The 16,870-nt window shown below is 44.5% G+C and overlaps 1 protein-coding gene across 8 annotated transcripts in view; it reads left to right on the top strand.

Annotated features, from left to right (window-relative positions):
• Window positions 1–16,870, top strand: part of MBNL2 (muscleblind like splicing regulator 2) — a 150,551-nt gene that overhangs the window by 85,625 nt on the left and 48,056 nt on the right. For 7 of the 8 annotated variants that reach the window (XM_054586485.1, XM_054586487.1, XM_054586486.1 and 4 more), the window contains exon 3: window positions 12,509–12,673. The exons of the other annotated variant lie outside the window; for it this stretch is intronic. In XM_054586485.1, the coding sequence (XP_054442460.1) occupies window positions 12,509–12,673 (165 nt within the window). The remainder of the gene's footprint in view (window positions 1–12,508; window positions 12,674–16,870) is intronic. 8 annotated transcript variants of the gene reach the window in all.

The following is a 16,870-nucleotide window of genomic DNA, read 5'->3' on the forward strand; positions in this document are numbered from 1 at the left end:
TAGATGCATCCCTTGCCCGGGGTGGTGGCTTCATGAACCACAGAAAGGCCTATCGACCTTTATAAAAGCAACTGCAAAATGTGGGCCAGGTTTACACATTCCTTTTGACTTCCCCACTGCTCGACTGAATTGTTCCCACCGCCCCCGACCACTGGGCAATTTTAATACCAAGGACGATTTTTATCAATTTTTTCTCTAATCAGGATATAAAAATCAGGATATAAAAATTATCCCAACATCTCTCTTTGAAAATGGATCTTCAGAGACTCAGTAGGCCTTTATGCATTACTAATGAGTTCTTTAGTGAACCATTTTGTCTTTTGCTAAAATAAATCTCTCCTATTAAATCTTCCGTATGAAGAATCTGATAGAGTTTAAGCTGACTAGTTTCATTTGTAGAAAATCATTGTACTTGTTCAAGATTTGGGAGTTGTCATCATTTTGATCAGACAGAGGGAGCTTAATAGCTGAGTTCATGAAAAAATTAGAACATACATTCACAGAACCAAACCTTTGTGTTAGAAGATAGCATGGTGTTTTGCTGGTGGAGCCTCCAATCTCATGGGGAAAAAAACACGTTATCTAGCACTGCTTGTAGGTGACTGTATTAGTTCCCTAGGGCTGCTATAACAAGTGCCACACGTTGTTCTGGCGACTTCAAACAACAGATGTTTATCCTCGCACAGTTCTGGAGGCTCGGAGTCTGAAACCAAGGTGTAAACAGGGCTCTGTTGGCTCGGAAGGTCTAGGGAAGGATCCGTTCCGGCTCCGGCTGCGTCAGATGTTCCTTGGCTTAGACGTGGCCATCATCTCTCTGTGTCTCTTCACGTCATACTCCCCCTGTGCATGTCTGTTCCTGTGTCTGAATTTTTCCTTTTCATAAGGACACCAGTCACAGTGGAGTAGTACCCACCCCAATGACCCCATCTTAACCTCATGACCTCTGTAAACATCCTACTTCCAAATAAGGCCCATTCTAAGGAACTGGGGCTAAAGACATCGACACATCTTTCCAGCAAGACACAATTCAACCTGTAACACTGGCCACCAAGTGTCAGCTGCTTAACTTTGGGTATCACACAAGGCTACTCCTCTGTCCCGTGCAAAGACAAAAACCTGTTCGCCGCAGCTTCTCCCTCCAACCCCAAGGGGCAGTGGCGAGAGCCTTCTTTTCAGTGATGGGGAAACATCGTTTAGCCCTGGCTGACTTGGACAACATGGCCTTGGGAAGTACCTTCAGACCCCTCGGAGCTTCATTTTCCTTACCTTGAAATGGGGATAACATATTACAGGAATGTTGTGAAGCTATAAGGGGATACTGAGTGGGAAGAGTGCTTTTCCAGGTGTGATGCCAGTGTTCCACTGGACGTCAAGCTTCTCGAAGACAGCTCTGCAGGGGTCCACAGCACAGGCTGTCCTGCCAGCCTTGGACGCCCAGCCCTGCCACTTACTGCCTGTGCAACTCTAGGAAGTTACCTTCCCTCTCTGTGTCTCTCTTTTTCTCCCATAAAATGAGAATATTCAAAGCACCTCTGTTAAGATCTTGAACTGCAGATTAGACTACGACCTACGAAAAGCGCTTAGAAACTGCCTAGTACATGATAGGTGCACTACTACATGTCGTAGCTATTTTTATTGAGGGTAGGAGCGCGTCTAAGTGCCCTGTGAGCAATTCCGTCCCAGCTTCTGGCCTGGAGCAGGTGCTCCAAAGCTGTGTGTTGACTAAAGGAATGCAAGCCTGCAGCTCCTGCCCCCAAGAGAGACGGGTGGTCAGCCCCCCACCTCCTCCTTGTACTGCCTCTCAGCGGACCCTCCCCCAGCAGTGCAAGACCCCCAGGCAGCGTGCAGGGTGCCCCACCCTCCATCTCCCCAGGCTGTTTTTTCCTGAACGAAGTGCAGCTTCCTCCTTCAGCAGTTCAGTCTGCAGGTCAGTCCCAAGCCACCAAGTCAGCCCAAACCAGCCTGAAAGGATTGTTCTTTTCTCATGTTACTAAAAATAAATGCACTTTTTAAAAAACACTCTAGCTTTCCATCTTCTTCCAGTTGCTTCTTCAATCCATAGGCCTTGTTTTCCTGGTATTTTTCCCAATCTCCCTCCCTGTCCTGTGCGCCTCTCTCCCCTGCTCCAGTCCCTGCATCACCAACCCCTTCCCCCACCTCCTCTTGGAAGCCTTCCCAGCTGGACACCAACAACCAGGGTACTCTGGATTTGTCATAAACATATTTATAATCAGGTGTGATATGCAAAATATTTTAATATAAATATCTCTCAGGTGGGCAGCAACCCCTCCGAATGTACCAGAGCTGGGGGTGGGGGCATAGCCCCTGCCACATTTAACTCTTTGATTCCTGGGATCCAGGAGGGCAAGGTGGTCAGATTTGGGGGGAAGGGTTACCGTCACTGGAGAAGCAGGGAAAACACTGAGACTTGGCAGACTTGGGACAGTGGCTGTTTTATAGCGGGGACAGGAGTATTTCCATTATTTTGATAAATAGCACAGCTGTCTAGGAGCATGACCACTAAATGTCAGGCTTTAAGACGGATTGTCTTCTTGTGTCCGAATTCCAGGAAGCCCTGCGTGTGGGTAGGTGATTCACCGCCTGGTTTTCAAATCAGACTGGAAAAGACCCCGCATATCAGAAGACGCACAGTAAGGCTTTGTGTCTTTGGATAAACTTCACTTATTTAGGAAATGACCAGCTTCTGGAATTGCTAACAACTGGTGATAATAAAAATAGCAGCCAGTATTTACTCAGCATATATTCCCGAGCACCGTTCCAGGTGCTGTGTTTAAAGCCTTAGAAGGCGTCAGGAATTTAACCTCCACAGAGTGGCTGTGGATTAGCCTGGCTTCTCTTAATTTTCCAGACTGCTAACTCTCAATTCCCCCCCCCCACCTCCCCCAACTAGAGAATCTAATGACGGTTTTTGTGTGAACGTGAACTGTTCCTTCCTCTGGAGTGTCCCCTAGCCCCCTGCCATGTGTTCGTAGAGCAACCTGCATCTCCCTATCATGACGTGCATCACTCCGTGTTTCAGATGCCTATTTAATATCACAGGGCTTGGCGCGCAGAAGGGGCTGCATAAGATTTGCTGAAGGAAAGAACATTTTCTAACTGCACTGAGTGCCCATCACAAAAGGGTCCGTCTGCTGTGGGCTTGGAGAAGAGCTGAAAGAAAGACATAAGATAGAAAGGCCCGCCCTCCCCCGCAGGAAAATTCCTGCAGCTTTCCTAGAGCTTCTGTCCCCCACCCCCCGCCACCCCGCCTGCCCCCCGCTAGGGCGGTGCTCACATTTCTGAATGTGATGTTAGAAAACCCCGACACTCTGAAGTCACGTCGCCGCTAGGCTGGTTTTGTGCTATGTTGATGCACCATCAGGACGCACACTAACCCTCCGTACCTCTGCGCCTCAGAAGACATTTACTTCCAGTTAAATAAAATAATTTTCCAATGAAGCATCCAGTGCCCAGAAATTAGTTTCCTTAATCTCTGGAGAATGGAGGGACTATTTTTGGTCTCACCGATTTCTCTTAACCGACCAATTCTCAGTAAAGTTGACGAAAATAGGATAGATAACCCTTCCCTGTTTAGACAGGGCTGAGCCCCTTACGCTGACAAACAGCTCTTTCCAAACATACGACCCAAGTGGTAGGAGAAGCTAAAACTGCCCAACAACCAAAATCCATTTTTCAAAAAAGGATTTAAACCTGCTTTGAAATGGCAAACTACAAACAATTGACCCTCTTAGCATCTCCTCCCCATTTATTAATTTTATGTCTCACCTGTTTGAAATGGTCACAAAATTAGGTCTTAGAAGGCAGAAGCCAGCAGTGCTGGATGGACGAGGACAGTTGCGTTGGCAGAGTAATGAATGAGTCACAGAGCTATTTGCCCAGCGCTGCGGAGCCGGAGCGGTCTTCCCCTCTCTCCTCGCCGGTGGACACAGGCTGCCTGAAGGCAACTCTAGGGACGGGAAGGCTGGAAGCATTTGCAGGTCACCCAGAGGAGGTTAGAAGCACCCACACGGAAGGGACAGCCCTGGGCATGCCCCGCCATCACACGTGGCGGTGAATGATAGATTGTGCCTGTTCGTATGGTTTTCTGGGGAAGAGATGAAAACGAAGCTCCAGTTTCTGTTCTGTTTTAGGCCATCCATCTGCACAGCTTGGTCCGCACACTTTCTTATCCTCCCCTCAACTCATAGTTGTGCGAAGATCAGTGGTGGGTCAAATGGGAGGTATTGGTACCTGTCCTTCAGCCTGTGTGATTTTTTCTAGTTTACCCATCCATTAACTTCTCCGATCTTCCTTATATTTTCCTACACGTTTCCTCTGAACCATGGAAACAACAGAGCCAAAGGAGCATGCGTGCCCCAGAAAAGAGACTGTAAATATTCCTTTTTATAACTTCAATAAGTACATTTTATGCATTTAACAAAAGAGGATTACATAAAGGATGGATTGCAATATAAATTGAACTAAATTACTAATACACATAAAGGGCTTATTATAAATTCATACAAAACATTGATGAAATGGGCAAATGTTCCATTTTATGGAAGTTCTGGTTATCATTTGCTGGTAGTGATCCTCTCAATCCACGTTTTCCTCTAATTCTCATACCCTTACGGGGTTGAATTTTATTTGCTGTATTAATGTAGTTGGAACTAATAATACAAGTAGCTCATGTGGGTCAATTAGTTTATAAAAATTCAAAAGAAGTCTAAAATCTTAACCTGCCACTTGCCTTAGAGCAGAGTTCTTTCAGTTCCTTAGCTCGTGTTGTAAATTATGCCCTAAAGTAAATAACCATTCCCTTTTCCTGCGCCTTCCCTTGCCCATATGCTTCCAGAAATGGGATGCAGAAGGGAGAAAAGGTTCAGGCCAGATTTCAAACTTGGCCTTCGCCACCTGATGTAGACCCATAAAAATGACGAACTAAAATAAATCTGCTCACCTATTCAAATCAAGACCTTCCCTTTTTCTTCCCGCTTTCAAAAGCTTTGAGAGATTTTGAAACTGTAGAGAAGCAAGACTGTGAGCATTGTATTCACCCAGCAAGCGTAGTCACTTAGAAAATCTGCCCAGCGATACGTGCGTCACAGGGACCCCAAAAGTGGACTGTCTGATTGAATTTTTCACTTGCAAGCTGTGTGTACTGTACGTGCTTAATAAATCCTCCTCAGGTTCACCTACTTTGACTTAATTTGCCACCTCTGCTGCTGCACCTCCTCAGGCAGTCTTTCCACACGCCTCTGAGCCCATCGGGTCTGCCGCCAACACGGAACCCTGGTGGCACTTTTCCCTCTGTCAGTTTACGTATACGTGGCCAGGGGCGTCCAGCCCATGGCCTGCGGGCCACTTCGGGCCCAGGATGGCTGTGAATGCGGCCCAACACAAAATTGTAAGTTTACTTAAAACATGATGAGATTTTTTTGGGTGACTACGTGTAGCAGTGCATTTAATGTAGGTTCCCAAGGCAACTCTTCTTCTTCCAGCGTGGCCCAGGTTGGCCCCCTCAGTAGACCCTGTATAGCAAATTGTTTGTTTGTTTGTTTGTTTGTTTTCCCCAGAGCAACTTTTGCTACCTCTTGAGCTCTCACAACCACCAGAAAAAGTGGAGATGTGGGACTATAATGACCCCATTTGACAGATGAGAAAATTGAGGTGTGGATTCTTATACATTATTTATAAAAGTTTGCATGGCCATTTTGGAATGAAGCCCCCACCAGGATTCCCGGATTTCCCCACCATAAGCTATAGCTGCTTTAAACCCTGGATGAGTCCCGCCCCGTTCACCAGCCCTGGCAAGTTCCAGCAGGAAAGATATCAAAGGAAAACAGATCTGAGGCGCTTCCGAAGAGAGAAACGCCGATGCTGGCGTTGACAGCGAGAACAAGCACAATAAAGGGGCGAAGAGCTCCATGGGGAGGCCAGAGGGCAGCTCAGCGACAGAGGCTGAGCTGGCGCTGGGAAGGCTGTTCTTAACACCATGCATTTTTTAACCTACCATGCAGAGAAGGTGCGAGCAGTGCTCGTAGTAACGAGGAGGAGGAGATGCTTACAGAGTGCCAGGGGCCGTTCTAGCGCTTCCTGTGGGTTCACTCTCTGTCCTTACCAAAGGCCTACAGGGTGAGAACTATCGTTATCTTTGTTTTATCAATGCAGCAGCTGGAGGCCACAGGGGCCCGCGGCAGGGCTGGATTTCGGTCCGAGCAGCCCAGATCTAGAGACTGTGCCCTTTTACCACCAGGTTAAATGGCTTTCCAGGAGAGGGTCCAGGGCAGCCGTGTTTCCCGAATGGAACTCCAGCACGAGAGCATCTGTCATGACATTGGGATGTGACCGAGTTGGTTTCACACGTGTGGAATGCGAGGGAATCTGAGAGGTTCTTCCATGGCTTTTCCATGGCCCACGCTGGGGCGCAGAGCAGGCTGCTGGACTCAGTGTCCCTGCAGGCCACTTCCAGAATGCCGACTATCTGCCCGTGATCATCAGAGTCAGTGTCCTCTGTATGACAGCCCGGCCAGCTCGCTGGAAAACACCGTCATGTGCCAAAAGCAGTGAGCGGCTGAGACCCAACCTAAAGAGGCAGAGTTCAGTGGGTCAGCCCGTGACCCTGGCTCTCAGCCAGAACTCTTACCTCCCCAGAGGGCCTCCTCGGGGTCTGCTGATCAGTGATGTGGCCCACACCAAGACACAAGGCAAACTACTCCCAAGTAATCCATACAGCAGAGGCCTATTGACTATTTGGGTTATAGATCATACAAAATCTATTGCTTTTTCCCAGGGAAAACGAATGAGATATAGTTGTCTACTGGCTGTTCCTATGGGCAAAAACTCCTATTGTTAACCCCTTTAACAATCTCCTAATTAATGTTTTCTCTTTTCCTTCCATATTTTAATTGAGTTTTTCAATTAGGAGCATACTAGGAAAAGATTCTAAAAATTACTTGTTTTAAAAGAAGCAATTAGAAAATCTCATGTTCCAATTCTGCTTTCTGTGTCTCACACCGACCTGATTCTGGAATCTTTTCTTAGCCAAAGCTGCATTCATTCTATCCCAGGCCGTATAATGGCCGTGTAATTCTGATAGCTCCGATCCGTTGTTCTGCCAAGTACACATTACAGAGATTTAGCATCTTTCTTCGTCGTGTTGAGAATCAACATGCGTACTCTGTATTAGAATTTTTTCCATGGTTGCTTATTTTAATAAACTTAATTCAGCTTTAAATTCTCCCTTGTTTCTAAACCATCCTCCCTAATCTAAATATTCCTAGAATGGAGATTATTTTTGGAGATAGAATAAACTGCAGCTATTCTACGTAAACTCAGAATTATGTGATTTTTTAAATAAGTGGTCTCCAAACAATGTAAACCATAATAAAATTAGAGATATAGAATCTAATAATCAGGGTACAATTTTACATGTGGCATAAAACATAAACCTGATCTTGACAGTCTCCTGCTTAAAAACTTTCAACGGCAATGAAATCCAAGTCCTTTTGACTTCACTCTCCAAGTTGTTTGGTATCGAGCTCCAGTCTACTATTTTCTATTTCTTTTTTTATCATTCCCCCCACACCAACCCACACCCCCTCTGTCCTCCATCCTTGGGAAACTCTGTGAAAGTCCCCAGATGGTCCATTCTCTTCATCTCGTTCTCATTCTTTATTCTCCCCCTCAACACACACACGCACGCACACACACTTCTGCTACCACACGCCACCTTGCCAAGCTCATTCTCATCCTTCAGGCCTCTGTTTAAACATCACTTCTTCAGAGCCCTCCCCTGACCCACTATGTCTCAGGTCGGACCCTCTCCCACCATGCTCTTCCAGCATCCTCTTCCAGAACACATATCTTAGCTTTGTAATGATACATTTTTCTGGCATTATTTGGCTAATGTCCATCTTCATCACTAGACTGCAAGTTTCAGGGAAGAAGGCAGCATTTCCTCTGTTTGCTCACTGTTGGTTAACTAGCACTTAGCACAATGCCTAGAATATAGTAGGACTTCAATAAATGTTTGTTGATGGAACGAATGAATAAGGCCGTTGCCTGGAAGGGCTATACACCAACAGTGGTGAGTGTGATTGAAACCACTTGCTCTCTCCACACCTGGTGTGCCCCACCTGGGGTGAGCTAAGATCCGGAGCCCGCCTACGTGACTCTGGAGCGGGAATCTACCCATTAGCCCCCGATGTGAGCCTACCTCCTTGGCCTTCGCCCAGGCTCCTGCCTCCCAGTTCCACGAGACTATGCGCAAGGACTCTGGAGTGGCCCTCCCCTCCCCATCCCACAGAAGTTGTGCCAGTCCCCTTCTCTAAGGGCTGGATCCCACATCACTCTTATCTCTCCGGAAACAGTGTTCAACCAAGAACTGAAAAGGAGGAAGTGTTCAACTAAAACAGAAAACAATCCTAGCAGCCACAGGAAGACAGTTCCAAGACATTTTTATCTTTATGTCTTGGACTGAAATTGGGAGACACTATTTTTGACACTTCTGTTTTGTTTCACAGTGATATACAAAGACGTTTTACATTTCTGTACACTGCCCTCTCCCATTCGCTCATGACAACTGGCTTTGATAGTCAATGGTTTTTGTGTGATGGTATGCATCCTGGCAAATCTCACGCCTTCACAAAAACTTCCTTACAAATTGTTTACCGTGTCGGATAGCTTGTTATATTTTGACAGCAGCTTGTCCTTCAGGATCTTAGAATCCTATAAGATCCCTTACGAAAATTCTCCTGCCTAGTGTTTCCTGGTGCTTGAATTAGTATGCTTGATTAGACATCAGGGTGCAACACTCTTCAAAATATTAATCCTAGACAGAACTATGTATGGTTCAGGGTCGTCGCTTTAAATACGGGTACTTATAGAAATACCTTGTAGAATTGTGAATAATATTAAATATAAGACACTTGGATAAGTATCACTAAGTGATTTTTATCATGTTTTGAAGTGAAAGTTTATTTCATAAAGGAATCAAAAAGCCAATAAAAATACAGCTAAACCTGTTATCTTGCATTTACTGTAAAGAAAATGCCATATACAAATATTTCTCTTTCTGTGGTAATATTAACAACACTTATTTCGGGCCTACTATGTGCTAAGCATTTTTAGAAACGTTGTGCATGTATTAACTCATGCAATCCCACAACAAACCTTAGTGGAAAACATAATAATTATTTTCATTGTGCAGATGAAAAAAACTGATGCACAAGAAATTCAAGTAATTTGCTCAGATTTACATGGGTAGAAATGGACAAAGCCAAGGTTATGTGTCCAGACATCTGCCTCTGAGCCTGTGGGTTTAATCCTTCCTCTCTCCTCCTACCAATGGATAGACCCAGGCAAGGGATCGTTTTTCATTCCCAAATTCTCATACATATTTTGTTACATTTTAAATTGGGTTATGCCTTCTATTATATTATGAAGAATAACGTTAGATTTTTATCCTCCCTGGATTTTAACTGTTGCTAATAAACAGCTTGGTGTAGTGATGTGAGTCAAGTAGGCCTAGATTTAGAAGCCAGCTCTACCACTTGCCATTTATATGATCTTAGGACAGTTCCTTCAGCTTCTGAGCCCATTTTGCAAAATAAGGATCATTATGGCTGTTTTCAGGAGAAAATGAGATAACCACATATAAATTATCTGGCACATGGGTGATCGATGACTTACTTTCTCCCAGATGTGTAAGTAAGAACACTAGGAAATTACATTAATTCTCGTGAAAAAGAAAACAAATCCACCAATAAATTACTAATTTGATATCATACATTATGTTCTATTGGCTGAAAATAGTTATACAGCTCCCTGAGAGTCCCAGTTGTATCAAGAGATAACACCATTTACCAGAAAGCCATATTCTTTCTAGCCTAACTTTTCATACACAGGTACGAAAAAGCATTCTACTAGCAGACAAGTGATCACACTGACAATAATCTGAATGAACAAAAACTGAAAGTCAAACGGGTAGAGACATGGATGTTTCACCGATTCCATCTCTATTCTACGGGACCCTGCTTTCCCAGGCCCTCCCATTAGGACCGTCTGTACTTTGTGTGTGTTGGCCTATAAGTGGACCTGGTATACACAAGTCTCTCTGGGATCAGCTTCCAAAAGAAGGGATTGTGGCTAAAGACAGTTTGGATGGAAGTTGTCAGAGAGAAGCCTGGGGTAGCTTAGCCTCCGTACAAGAGATGTCATTCTGTTTAATTCTCCCCGACTCTTGCGGATGGGCAATAGCCGCGTCTGGTACCCCATGGCCATCTCCTGTCATATGTATGTATTTGGGCACCCGACATAAAGACAGCCAGTCCAAAAACTGGTCACACACTTATGTTGTAGGACTAGGCCCCATACGAATACTTTCCTGGAGATTTGCTTTTAGCAAACTGAGAGACTAAAGCAACTATCAAGGGAGGGCAGAAAAAGAGGTGAAATAAGAGATGCCTTGCCCTGGCTGGTGTGACTCAGTGGACTGAGAGCTGGACTGCGAAGCAAAGGGTTGCCAGTTCGATTCCCAGTCAGGGCACGTGCCTGCTTTGCAGGCTGGGTCCCCAGTAGGGGGCACACGAGAAGCAACCACACATTGGTGTTTCTCTCCGTCTCCTTCTCCCTCCCTTCCTCTCTCTCTAAAAATAAATAAAATATTTTTTTTAAAAAAAGAGAGAGAGATGCCTGAAGCAAGTTGGTAGGGCTAGAGGGACTCTGGGGTGTCACAAAACAGCGAGCAAAGTAAAGTTAGGATAAAAACTGTATCCCAAACCTTTCTGAGCAAAGTAAATGGGAGGAGAAAGATTCCTAGATTGTTTTGATGTAGAATCAGTCCAGGGGTGTCCAACCTTTTGGTATCTCTGGGCCACGCTGGATGAAGAAGAGCAGGCTTGGGCCACACAATAAATACACAAACACTAATGACAACTGATGAGCAAAAAAAAAAAAAATAGGTTTTAAGTAAATTTACAATTTTGTGTTGGGCCACATTCATAGCCATCCTGGGCTGCATGCGGCCCATGGGCCACAAGTTGAACACCCCTGATTGTAGACTATCTTTAATTATGGTCCCATGTGACCTGTATCCTTACAATAGACCTTCCAACTCTGGACCACAGAAGGCTGAAGGAAACATCACAATTTAAATTTGAGACCAAGGAGACATGCTGACATTGCCCATTGTTATAGAATTGCATCAGCAGAAACATGAGCAGTTCCTTCTGATGTGCCCAGCGCCCACCTCTGTCATCCCTGCAGAGGGTGACACAATCTCTAACACTGCTAACAGTGGTGCCTCGGGGCAAGATTGGCCCATGAGCACAGACCACCAGGACTGAGCCTGGGAGATGTCTGTCCTTCTTGAGGAAGATGCACCCTTGGGAGAGAGCCTGGGCTGCCAAAAGTGCAGCTCAAATTAGTGGGAAGCAGAGTGAGAGCCCCAGATGTTTAGAATTAGGATGACTATAAACACATTCGTATCCCCAGATCCACCCCGCTTGCTTTTTAAAATTATTTTTGTATCTGGTAAACAAACCCATATTCTCTTTTTCTTGGTTGCAAACAAGCTCATTCTTTAGGGGATGGTAATGCTCGTACTGGTTAACACAGTTTGCTCTTCTTTCTCCAGGAATTGCATAATTCGCACATCGGCGTGATTCTCTCAATTGGTCATTTTGAAAACTTGGGACTTGAGTGTAAACACTGCCATTTGCAAAACTCTTCAAGACTGGTTTTATGCACATGTGTCCCTTAATTAATTTTTTTTCGTTCTGTCAGCTTTAATGTCCAAACATTACTTTAGCCATAAACATTCTTCACTATGTCCTAACATGACACTTGATTTGATACAACTGTCATGGGAGTGGGGCAAGGACATGGGGTAGCAGCTTTTGTGTAGCAAACCAATCAGTTGTGAGTGATTATCTGAGTTTATGCCTGGAAATTTCACCTGTGCTCCTACGACAAAGAAGGGCCTGCTTCTGTACTACCATTGCCTCTTCAATTATTTGAATGAGGGGTGTCTTCAGCCAATCTGAAACACATATTTCAAGAGGTTCTTATTATTATTCCTGCTTTGTCACCATCCTCGTATGCACAGACCAGTGCATAGTAGGTTCAAAGCCTTCTTTTGATAAGTTACGATAAACGAGCTCCTCTGATTGCTCTCCACACGGCCCAGGAAGAGGGCCTGTCTTTACTCTAAGCAACCGCATTTCTTTACAGTCAACTGTTAGACACGGACGCCATTAAAAACAAAACGACCAATCTCAGGAAGCTTCTCTACTCAACAGGGATGAGCAAGGTTGATAGTCACCTAATGCCCTATTCACTTCTCGTCTGTTTCAACTCTGTTCTATGTTCCACCACGTGTGCGCGCACCCACACAGACACACATGTGGGATCCTTGCGTTGGCCCACGTGGAGGGATGGTGAAATGGTTGGCAATAGAGTTGAAGGCCACTTACCACAGTCCTAAACCACAACATTCATTTTACAGGGCCGTTGTTCAAGAGAGAACTGCAAGTATCTTCACCCTCCTACCCACTTAAAAACTCAACTAGAAATTAATGGGAGGAACAATTTGATCCAGCAAAAAACGGCAGCAGCAATGCTGGCCCAGCAGATGCAATTTATGTTTCCAGGAACCCCACTTCATCCAGTGGTGAGTACATCGCATCTAATGACGGGCTCGATGATTAAATGTGGGTGTGGGCGACGCCACGTTGACCTAAGGTGGCCTCCCTCTACTTTGTCTCTGGCGACAATTAAAGCAAAGAGCTTTGAAGCTAAAGAGATGCTGAAAATAAGGTTTTGAAAATTAGTCAAATGGAAAAATCTGTATGGAGACAGTAGGCAAAGACAATTTCTAATCAATATCTGGGAAATGGGCGTCAGTCCGACTCTGCCTCACCAGTACACTCTCCGTTGGTACCACCTTCCAATGGTAATTGTTCTACATGTTCATTTAGAGGATGAATTGATGATCTTTGTAAACAAGATGTTTCGATTCCTAAAACTTTCCTTTAAAGCAAGGTAGCTGACATTTTATTTAGTTCAATGGCATCATTTGAAGAATGAGGAAAGTGAGAAACCAGAGAAGTTGAATGATTTGGCCAGTGGCGTGCAGCTAGTGAATGGCAGGGCTGGGGCTGGGGCTGGGATGCAGGCTTCTGGACCAGCCTGCTCACCTGGAGCCTGACCCAGCCACAAAGCAGGGCGCCTTAGCCCCTGATGTGTCCTGGCTCTCGGAGGCCTGCTCCAGCTGCTGCGGCTGTGGCAAGGAACGCAGGATTAAATGTATTATATTGTGTGATAGTTTCTCCCTGATTCCATGGTATTTCAAAGTCCTTCCTTAGAAGTCTGGAAACTGTTTTAGGAATGAGGCCCTGGAGACAAGGAGTGCATTTGGCTTTAGCGGATTTCATTTATATTTGTGAATTATTTGTCCAAAACAAGCTAATTTTTTAAAAAACAAAGCCAGTGAAGTGAGTGAAATTTGCTTTTTGTAAAAAAGAACATACACAAAGGACTATTGTTTAAAAATCAGCCTTGACTGTATGAAAATTCTACATTATTGAAAGCTCCTAAATTACAAGGGATCGCTACCCGGGAGTTCAATTCCTACTGTGCATCTATGAGAGGAGATGGGGAGGCGGGCATAGCCCCAGAAGAGGGGAGGGAACTGGGGAAGTTGCTAGTACCATATTTTGCCATGTATAATGCACACCCACGTTTTTGGCCCAAACTTTCAGGGAAAAAAAATCTTCTGTTTTAATTTTTTAATTCAATCATTTATTTATTTATATTTAGATATCTGTAGGGTTGGGGTTTTTTTGTATTATAAAGGAATTTTACCATTTATTTGTGAACATACTATGGTACAAGAAATTTAACATGACAAATAATTACAAAACACAAGAACAGAGACAAGGTATTTCAGGTACTACTGAAGTATAATGCACATTCTTATTTTTCCCACAAAAATTTGGGCAAAAAATGTGCACAACATACACGACGAAATATGGGTAAATCTGCTTTATCTCAAGGTCAAGAATGGTGGCACACAGTAGCCAGAAGCCAGCTTTGCCTAGGTTTTTAAAACGTGCCAGGTACAGGTGGTTCCAAGGTAAACAAGGTGTAATAGTCTTTGGGGAATAGACGGTTTCATGACGAGGGCAAAGTATGGTTTAGGCCCAGGGAGTTCCGGTGTTGGATGAGGCAGGAAAGGCAGTGTGGAGGAGGCCCCAAACAGGTGAGAAGGATGAGCAGAAGTCAGCCGAGCTTTCAGGACAACGCAAGGAGAGTTCTACACCCATTTAACACCAAAAATAGGCGTTTAAGTGGATCTACTTAAAACCGTACACGTGTAAGTTATGGTTCTCTTTACCGATGCACGGATAAATGACTCTATTAAATTACCTAAATGCTAAAATAATTTAGTTATATGATATTAAATAATGTCTGTGGGAATAAATGTAGAAGCGCCAAGGTCAGCAGCATAACACGGCACTGGACAGGGTCTGGCGGACGTCAGGCCTGCTTGAGTGCGCTCGGTAGCGTGATGACACGGGTGTGATAATTCACCATTTTAATTTGAACATTTCACCTGAAATGTCCCATGGTGTGCGTGCTGGAGTGTGATACTGGTATGTTACAGAATGACATGCTTATGATTTTGTAATAAGAGGTTGTGAAATAAACAGGGATGTTATTTTTGCCGGACCCAGTACCTCTCACTCACTCATTTACCTCTTATTTATTTAGAATTCATGAGGATTAACCCTGGTATCAGTGATGAAAGTGTGACTTAAGAAAATTCCATGCCTGTTGTTAACTATCAGTTGAATTTTTTTTGAAAGTCACGTTTATGTATTATCTAAAATATGAATTAGAAGTCAATCATCCTGATTCTGAAAAAGGCCTATTACATTTAAATATTGTAATAGAGGTTTTCAGATTACAAGCAGTATTAGAATAAAAAGTATGAGAAGCTTAATCATCAGCTCTACAAACAAATGATTTCATAGTCTCGGGAATTAATTTGTGCCTTAGTCCAGTGTAGTAGGCCAAATAGTGGCCCTGAGGAATACCTGGAACCTGTAAATATCACCCTGAAAGGAAACAGAATCATTGCAGGTATGATGAGGTGAGACCTCTTGAGAGGGGGAAATTCTCCTGGATTAAATGCAATCAGCTCCCTCTGTGCCTATTCCCCTCAGAGACCCAGCTTTTCCCCCGGATAATCAGCAACCCCCGAAGCAGCAGAAGACAGCAGCCTGGACCTGACTAATGGTCATAAGATCTGGGCTAAAGATGACATCTTGACTCAAGTGATGTCTCGCTTCCTGAGCCCTACAGGCGACCCACCCCCTGGCTGCTTTCCTATGAAACCAGAACAGTGGTAACACTGAACAGACCTCAAAGCTGCCCTCAGGACCTGAAGGAACCATTCACTACCCTCAGTCCACCTCCAGCTAACCAGCTCCACCCTGCCCCCTTAACCCATGATGTCTTGTGACTTTGCCCTATAGAATCTCTAACCTACAAGCCATTGGAGAGAGAGTCCAGGCTTTCGAGCATGAGCTTCCTGTTCTCCTCCTTGGGAGAATTCATAATAAAATAGCCAGTATTTCCCTACTGCAAAAATAAATAAATAAAAATAAAAATAAATGCAGTCACAACTTTGTAAGAGAGAAACAAAGAGAAAATTGACACATACAGAAGAAAAGGCGATGAGCCCATAGAGGCTGAAACTGGAGAGACGTGGCCACAAACCAAGGCATGACAGCAGCCACCGGAAGATGGAGGAGACGAGGAAAGGATCCCTCCTGACAGCCGCCAGAGTGAGGGTCGTCTCGCCAACACCTCGATTTTGACCCAGTTAAACTGATTTCAGATTTATGGCCTCCAGATCCATGCAAGGATAGGTATGTGTTGTTTGAAGCCACCAAGTTTGTGGTAATTTGTCAGGTCAGCCACAAGAAACTAATGCATGTAGAAATTGCTCAGACAAATAACTTGGCAAACATAACTGGCACATACCATTCCATTTGTAGGAGTCCTTCTAAGTTAAACTTCTCTACATTTCTCCACCTCCTCTTTCTCCCAGCCACCCTGAAATCTCTCGCCAATGACCTTCATATTCCTACACTGATGGTCACCTTCACTTACGCTGTATTTGTTCAACCCCTGAGCAATGTTCAACATGGCTAATCAATCTCTCCTTTATGGAGCACTCCTTCCTCTCCAATTACTCCTTCCTCTTCTGTCTCTGTTGTGTTCCTCTGCTATATGTTGCGGCTGCTATACATTGAGGTCCCCAGCAGTGGACATCTCTCTCACTTACCTTCTTCTTCCTGGTCTCATCCATTCCTGTGGCTGTCAGTCCTCTACAGGCTAAGAACATCCCCAAATGTACATTTCCAGTCCAAACTTCTCCTCTGAGCCCCAGGCTCCTATATCCAGCTTCCTACTGGGCTCACCTTTATTTAAATTTCTCACAGGAGCTTGACTTGTTAAGGGCCCAATTATTTATTCCACTACTTTCCTATCTCAGTAAATGCAACCAGCAGTTTCAAACCAAAACCAAGCAGCCTCTCTCCTTTACACTATCCCATATCCAGTTCATCCTAAGTCCTGACATATCTGCCTTCAAGGCAACCTACTGCTCTACCTCCCTGTACCCTTGTCTGAGCTACCATCAAACTGTTTATCAAAGTACTTTAGAAGGATTTCCTTTCTAATCTTTCAGTCTTCACTCTTGCTTTCTTCCAATGTATCCTACATATAGCAATCACTCCCTTACATAAAATCTTTCAATGCGTTCCCATTTCACTGGACACAAAGCCAAACCACGTAA

The sequence above is a fragment of the Pteronotus mesoamericanus genome, unplaced genomic scaffold (assembly GCF_021234165.1).
Source record: "Pteronotus mesoamericanus isolate MK-2021 breed Mesoamerican mustached bat unplaced genomic scaffold, CSHL_Meso_final contig_94, whole genome shotgun sequence".
Classification (NCBI taxonomy): Eukaryota; Metazoa; Chordata; class Mammalia; order Chiroptera; family Mormoopidae; genus Pteronotus; species Pteronotus mesoamericanus.